Below are 8445 nucleotides of genomic sequence, written 5' to 3'. Positions count from 1 at the left end.
AGTCCTTGCTCCTTCTCACAGTAAGACCCATGTCCTGGAGAGGAAGAGAAGACTTAAATCCAGTTCTTCGTGTATCTAAGCAAACTGGAGACTCACAACATAATATGATGTGATGCTGTGGGAAGTGGAACACATTATCAATGGCAGTATTGACATCTTGGACAAAAATCAGAAGATAAGCCAAATAAATGTCTGGAAGAATAAATTAAAACCCCAGATAATTTATTAGATGAAGACCTCACATACACATATAAATACGTGCTCAAGATGGGATTCAGCAGCAAGACTGGAAAGGCTAGAAATGAAAAGGATGTGATTATTACAGGTCTGTGATGTGCAAGGTGCACAAAAGCAGTAACTACACAAACAGCCAGCAAATGTGTGTGCACGAACCATGTGGGAAGGACACAAACTGAAGGTGTGGGTAGGAGCCTTAGCAGCAGTCATGTTACTTACAAAGCCTCATGGAAAACACAGCCTGATGTATAGCTGAAGGATATTCACTGGGAACACTCTGGACAAAGTCTATGCTGGACCAACTCCCCAGCAGCAGCTCCCAATATTGAAGCTCAAACTTAAAAGGACATTGTCACATCATTGCTTTTGCTAGTTTAATTTTTGCATTTCCTCTACTGTTTTAGCAGATGGAAAACAATTCCCCTCCCAGTACCAACTACTGATTTTGTCCTTTCCTATTTGACAATCATTGATTTTTTTTTTTCCAAGGCTATAAATGTTTTAATAACTTCAACTTTGTAGTGCCTCATGGCAAAATCTTTGCTCGCACTGACTGCTAAACACTATTCCTAATATACAGCTGATAACTAGAGCACGAGCCAGCTTTATAAAAAATTATTTTCCACAAGGTCTACGAAATTAATAGGTTTTGTTTCTTTTGTCCACATCTCATAGAGAGTTAAAGCATACAGCTCTTCACCCATCAGACATTTCAACTATCTCTTACTGGAAAACTTTGCTTCACAAAGGTGTGCCCCCTGTGTAGATCTGACTGATGGACAGCACCTTGAGCATAGAGCCCACAACCCTGACAATGTCCTTTTAATAAGAGCTACAAACAAAAAATACAGATTCAAGCCAAAAGTCACCTTCAGAACTATAATTTTTTATGGACTAAGTGATCATAAGGAATCCCAAAGCAGTTAAATATTGGCACCCACGGAAGAATCAAAGAACAGAATGCTCCCACGAAGTGTTCTCAACACAAAGGCACCTTTCAAGAAATATACATGTATTTTTTGCTGTTTTGAAAGGTCAGTTAGCATTTATCAGAAAAAGCAATTAAAGTTTCAGTCAAACTGGAAAAGAGACAAGAAGCAATTGGACTGAAATCAGAGAACTGTTTCTCTATAAATGCCAGCACTTAAAAAAAAAACCCCACCAACAAAGCTAAAAAAACACCATGAAACAACCCCAAACTCCAAGATCTATGTGACAGTTATCCCCAAATTTCCTGCTGGTCCCTGTACATTTTTCTCTTCTTTTTCCTCCTTTTTCCTGCCCTCTTTAAGCAGCAGGCTACTCAGCCAACAGAATAAGAAAACTTATGTCCCCATCTGCTCTACCTGGGCTAGGGCACTGAATACATCTTTGGGGCTCTTAGCAGGAAACTGGGCCTGCACAGGCTCAGAGAGTAGAGAGGGACATTAAACAGCAGATGGACATATTCCAGAAAACTGTAATACTTCACTAAAAGCAGGACAGACCAGGCAGGGACTTTCCACAGCAGTAATTTTCTGGTCCAGCAATGCTGCTTTCCTCCTTTAAACTCCTCCAAGCAGCTTTTAAAAATTCAGCTGGGATGCACAGAAGGGATATCACCTAATTTATGATTAAGACTGGGCCTGATTGAAGCAGCCCAGAGTAACCTGAGGTTCTTCCCCTTCATTCTCCTTTTGTTTCACTGATGGAGCATGGTGGTGCCAGGGGCTGCAGGGCTCTCATCTGAGATCCACTCTGCAGAGCATCACACATTGCACAGGACCAGCGTGAGGAGACAGGCAGCAGTCATACCCCAAGCATGGGTACAGAAACTCAACCCAGCTATTAAGATAAGCAGGGTTGCCTAAAGAGACTGTCTGAAAAGCAGTACTGGCCCATGAAGTCATGTTTGGGAGCAAATGGCCTAGAACTTGCCCATACTGGATCAATTCTACCTTTCCCTCACTGCAATTTTACTGTGCAAAATGAGTATTTTAGTCTCATATTTCTAGGAACACATGCCGGTGGCTACTGTTACAATAAAATATGAACACTGCATTGTGGAGAAAATGACCATTAATCCTGTAATGTGCAGTCATTTTTACCAATTCGGCACATTTCTTTAAATAACCAAGTACATGCAGTAGATGGAAATGCATTTAAATAAACTGAAATAGATACAGCATGAATAATTAAAGCTGGCAGGAAAGTGTGCATTGTGAGCTGCTAGTGGAAATAATTACTGATTTGTCTTATTTACAGTGAAGCCTGGATGCAAGACCAAAATAGTGCAAGTTAGTGAAAATGTCTTAAGACTGCTCTTATACTAGTACTACTACGCATTTAATCTTGAAAAGTACATCAAATAGGTTTTGGATCTCTACAATGTCTGACTCTGTTCTGCTGTTTCCGGGTTATGTTACCCAGCACATAAACTCTGTCAAATAGCGCTGATTTAAAGAGGAATATAATTCAAACCTTTGCCTAGTAGATCAACCTGCAACATCATCTATTAACATTATCAGACATTGTAGAGTTGAGCTTACGATATATCCCCTAAAAACTCAGTGTGTTAAATATCAGAATGCTGAAGGAAAAAGTAGATCATAAAATCAGTGAAAAAGTACTAAAGTGCTTGTACCTTTATAATATGCCAGGTTTTAAATAGACTTGTTTAATTAGAAAATAATCTACTTTGAACATGCTGGTTCTTGAATGTTAGGCAGTTCTTGCAAACTGCTTTAGAGCCCAAAAAATCGATAATGAAATATACTTCCGATATAAGGCTGGCAAAACTGTGACTTCAATCTATTAGAAAATGTTGTAGATTAAAAAAAAAATGCTATTTTAAATTGATTACTTGGCACATGAAAGGTTTAGGAAAAAAAATAACACTTTCTGATTGGCATACCCCAACAATATACTTGCATCATGATTACTAAATCCAAAATGAACCTGGATGCTCATTAACTATGTTTTAGAAGAGGGAAAACAAGCCATGATCACTCAAATAATTTAAGAGTAGCTGTAGACCAAGGAGTTGTGTCAAATGAAGAAGATCTCCTCGAGGAGCCGACTTTCCTCCAGCTCATCTGCTCTGCTCCTGGGGCTGCAGGGGGTCTGGCACCAAGAGGACAGCCTGTGGCTCACACAGCAGGGCGTCTGCTTTCTGTTCCTGTCACAAGGTTCTTGGCAGAGGTGTCCCGGAGCTGACACTAGGTTCATAGCTTCTACCAGGTCAAGAAGAGAAGCTTCGTACCTACAGAAACACACAGAGAAAACAGAGCTCTATTAAGATCACAGCACCATGCAGGAAATGAATCCAGTTTTCCTGCCTCCATAAATCAGACTAGATTTGCCTGACAGGGGCCACCGGCACAGAACAAATTTTGCTGTATGGACTCCTGTCAGTAATGACAACATAGAGGTACTGAAAAAGAGGCAAGTAAAGCATGGGCGCTCAGGTTTTTTTAGGCTGTTTCATCAGCTTTTCCATTTGAGGTGTGTAATGTCTTAGTGGTACTCTGGAGACTGAACACAGACCTCAGAGAGATGACAGCCAAATACACCAAACAAGGCACACCTACACTGGTAATGGTAAAGGTAAAGTGACTTATACACATGCTGCACTGTTTTTATTTTTTTACTTTTTTTTTTGAATAGACCTCTACATTTGATTTAGTTTCTCAGGGATTTGAAAACAGCAGGAGACTTTATTATTATTGCCACAAACTACATGTGCTTCCTGTAAATCTCTGTGTACTATATGGAGTCTGTCTGGTGGAAGCACTGAAGGAATAGAATCTAAGCAAGGCAATACAAAATCAACACTTGAGGCACCAAGAGAAAAGGCAAAGGTGCTAAGCATCACTCAGGCTGTCCTTTAAGTGCAAGTACAGACATGGGGGAAGGTTGCAAGCCAATGTGATCTGGTAATGCTGAATAACGGGAGGTATTTGAGACAGGGACTTTCTATTAATATTCACAGGAGACAAGACTTGATCTAAATACCAGCACAGGATTGATCATTACAATATATTTCCTCCTGTCCAATTTTAAATGTCTTAAACAGTACCATTTCCACTGCTTCCCTAGAGAGCCTGTTCTCCAGTGATCTCTCAGTGATATGTTAGAGATATCACTCCAGAGTTTTACCCCAAAGTCCCTTTGTTCCATGCTGTTGTTAGTACCAAACAGTCTGATGTCCCCAACCCTGAAGTGATTTACACATTCAAAGACTTTCACGCACAAAACATTATTCACATTATTCACCCAAATGAAACTATCAGCACAGGTGATTGGATCCATAGGATATCTCTCTTATGAGCAAATAGAGTTCATCTATAGAGTAAGAAAACATCTCAAGCTGTTCTCTGCTTTGAGAAAAGCCTCTGTTTCTACTTTTGTGACTGTAAAGGCCTAGAAAGCCTAAGCAACTAAGAAAGCCAGGAGAGATTTCTCAACTCAAGAAGGGATGAAAAATTCTTAAGAACAAATGTTTACAGTAGTTTATGGATGTGAGAGATTAGCAGTGGCCAATGTACCTCCAAAGGTAGACTCCCAGCTCTGCTGTCCAACAGCCTTGTGCAGCAGCAGCAGGTCAAAGGTTTTCCTACCCTGAACTAGACATGCCATGAGAAACACCCTTCTTCATCTCCACAAGTAAGTGCCACATCCCATCCATCATCAGAACACTGTCACAGAATCATTTAGAATGGAAAAAACCTCCAATACCATTGAGTCCAACCTTTGACTGGTCACTGCCCTGCCAACCAGACCACAGCACTGAGTGCCATGTGCAGTCAGCTCCTGAAAGCCACCAGGGATGGTGACTCCACCACCTTCCTGGGTGCAAGCTCATTCCAGGGCTTGACATGACAAGTTACTTTGTCCAGAACAAAATAATTCATTGTTATGTTTGAGACACAGAACTACTCCCTCAGCTGAAAGGAGTTAGTAGTACTGATGGGTTGTAAACCAATGTTAATGGTGACTACTGAAGTTACACTATAAAAGCCGTTTTTTTTCAATTTTTATTGTTTCTTCCAATCTGATGGTCAGTGTCATTTCTAATACAGTCTGACTTGACATTACCACCTTGCAGGGCTCTCTCCTGTTTGACTACAGATTCTTTTATTTTCCTGCAGATGTGCTAGCTTTAATCTCACTCACGATCATAAAGCCAATTTTAAAATTTCCTTTCTACATTTTAAGCTTGTCTACATGTCTTTCTATTATCTAAGTAGCAAAAAAATTAATGGCTCAAAATGAAAAAATAGAGCTTTTCTTTCAATTGGATCTTGTTTGTGGCTAGCCCTAAGCAAACATGATGTCTTTTAGCTACCCTAACCAAAATGTTCGGAAAGATGTGGAGTTTTGGGTAGCCAAACCAGATAATTTTAGAGAAATCTGTTGTTTGTAGTAGCATTCAGAAAGTACCCTTTAAAAACTGAAACTCCTCAAAGGTATCTCCAGCATAAAATGGAATAAGCTGCACTGATAGCAAGAACTAGCACACAGATATATGAGACTTTTCACATGGAGAAAGTTTAAGACTAGACTCTATATAGATACACACATATGGTTTGAACCCCAAAGAAACCCAGTTAACACATACACTGCTTTCATTAGCCACACCTATAACTTCTTTTTAGATTAATCTAGTCTAGCATACAAATGCTTATCTCCTCTGACGGTAGTGCTATCATAAAATTTCAATTTCTCCAGCAGCCACATGCAATCACAGATTGGGCAGGGGAAACCAAACCAGCCGGTGCATTTACAGCAAACGTGCAGGCCCTAGATTTCAGCAGTACCTTCGAGTTCATTTCTTCTGCAAGTTTATCTAAGTTTTACAGCATTTCTGCTATCAGGAAGGCTAAATGATTTGGCAGATTACAAGCACAGCAAATAGCAAAGATTATGTAAAAGACCAGGTGTTGTAAATCAGTCTATTTGACACCACAGTTATATATGCAATAAAGTGAATGAACTCTGCTAACAGAGCAATATCTGATAAAGAGAATGCTCCTTGCAGGTATTTAGTGTTTAATCCCAGGATAATGGTTTGCCCTGGTTTGTCTAAGTAACATCAGACAGCATCTGGCTGGAGGCAACAGAGTAGACCTAGAATGGTTTGAAACTTGCAAAGACAATTTTCTCATCATTTATTTGTATCCTAATATTTAAAGAGACAGTCAGAATGCTTGAATCCTGAAATGCAACTTTCTCTAAAACCAGGGTATGTATTCTTTGCATGACTTGAATAAAAACTTAAGTAAAAATAGGCTCCACCATTATGATTATAGTAACACTTAATGGCTTCAGTGAAGTCAAAGCTACTGGATCAGCCACCCAGGAGTCAGAATATTTCAAACAGGAAAACTGATTTGGCAAACTTGGCTTGTGAATAGTGAATGCTCTTTTACAGCAAACTAAGGGCCAAGGGCCCCCTTGTATTGTTCCTGCTTCTAGAGGAGAAAAAAATCCCAAACATTCTGCAGAAGTAGCAGCACTGTACATTTAGCCACATACAGAAATTCCTCACGTATAGATGTTCAACCAAGCAACCAAATGTCTCATCAGTGATGGTGCTTACGCACATTTTCTTTGATAGGTTTTGCCCTCCCAACAGAAGGAAAATGGCATGGGCAACTGTCCCTTTAAGGATGGTGATAATTCAGTCTGTCCTCACTTTCTTTGGTACATTTGCCAGTGCACTGGAAGGTCACTGAGCAAGGGGAGTACAACCCAGGTTCTTGTTATTGGATCCCTTGGAGCGGATTAGAATGAAATATCACATAGTCCAATGGGTTGAAATATACTCAGGCTCGGTGGGAATGCCCAGAAATGAGTCTGGGGGCACTCAGGAAGACTTTGATAATTTGTGATCCCTTCTTAAGGATTGCCTCTCAGTTAAGCCAATAATTCCCTATCAGATTTTCCCCAGGGGGAAGGGGGCAGTTTAACAACTGAGGGAATTATGTAAGAAGAGAAATTGGCATAGCAAGAAGCACCATTTCTTACCTTGCAGGATCCAGGCTGTGATAGTTCACCTCTTCTGTCTCATGAAGACTAGCATATGTACACCCAAAAACTCTCCTCCTCCCTTGAGAGATGCAAACCTGGCCTCTGCAAAGCACCCTGGCACCTCCACAAATGGGCAAATGTTATGAGTCATTAATCATTAATAGTCCAGTCTCTCACAGCATCTCTGCAACAGACTGGAAAATAATCTCTTTTTTTGACACTTCCCCCATGTATACTTTTTCATCTAACTTTAATGAGCTTGAAAGTCTGCATGTTTCATCATGGGAGAAGAAAATTTGTAAGGTCTACAAGTTTGAATTAGAAGTCTAACTATTTAGACAGATAAAGTTTGGGGAAAATAATCTTTTAAAGTCTCAAAAAAAATCATCAGGATACAGAACACCAAGAACTTGTGTACAAAGCAGAAGGAAGGCAGGGCCATGGTAAGAGGATAGAGATGAGAGTAGGGAGACTAGACCACAGTAAGCTTTGAAACTCTTCTTTCAATGAAAAGCTTTCACCTTTGTTTTTATTCTAGAACATAAACTCCAAACACAGCTCACAGAGCAGCACAGAGATGCCCAGTCTGGGAGGCTGGTACCACTGCAATCAAGCTGGTATAGCTGGGTCAGAGCAGAACTACAACCTGGGTAGCAAAATCCACCCTGGTCAGGCATTGCACAGTGCTATGAAAGCATTCCCTTCATCTCCTCTGCATTACTAAAACAGGCTGCTAGAAATTTGTCTCCTCAGCCACTAAAACCCTTTTGGAAATTTTATTAGAAACTCAGCATTGGCTCTTAACTAAATAAGTATCTAGTAGAGTTTATAAACTCTTAATGTAAGAAGAGTATTGTCATCTATCACTCAGATAAAAGGAAACATCATAAACCATTACAATTAAGAACAGATCATTAACCATTCACATTTTAAAAAGGAAAACAAAAAATAAACACAAGATGGCACAGACCCAAATCCCTCTTTCCACAGTGTGTCTTTTGCACTGCTCATGCAGTAGTAAGAGATCTCTCTGAAGACCTACAGGTGAATCTTACTTTGTCCCATGTTTCCAAACTGAATGGGAAGGAAGGCTTTCACATTTTTACGATGAACACATAAATATGGCTGATGCTCCGGGAACCATAAGACCATCTATGCCCAGGATGGTTGGTAAGAAACCACCTGAAACCACTTGGC

The 8445-nt window shown here is 40.1% G+C and overlaps 1 protein-coding gene across 1 annotated transcript in view; it reads right to left on the bottom strand.

Moving 5' to 3' along the window:
- Nucleotides 1–205: 205 nt before the first annotated feature.
- The window catches only part of KIAA1328 (KIAA1328 ortholog), a 172651-nt gene continuing 164411 nt past the window's right edge, over nt 206–8445 (bottom strand). The window contains exon 11 of the mRNA XM_058827295.1: nt 206–3478. Coding sequence (XP_058683278.1) covers nt 3265–3478 — 214 coding nt within the window. The 3' untranslated portion in view covers nt 206–3264. The remainder of the gene's footprint in view (nt 3479–8445) is intronic.

The sequence above is a fragment of the Poecile atricapillus genome, chromosome Z, assembly GCF_030490865.1.
Source record: "Poecile atricapillus isolate bPoeAtr1 chromosome Z, bPoeAtr1.hap1, whole genome shotgun sequence".
Taxonomy (NCBI): domain Eukaryota; kingdom Metazoa; phylum Chordata; class Aves; order Passeriformes; family Paridae; genus Poecile; species Poecile atricapillus.
The sequence above is the reverse complement of the archived record's forward strand: the minus strand, read 5'-3'. Positions and strand labels throughout refer to the sequence as shown.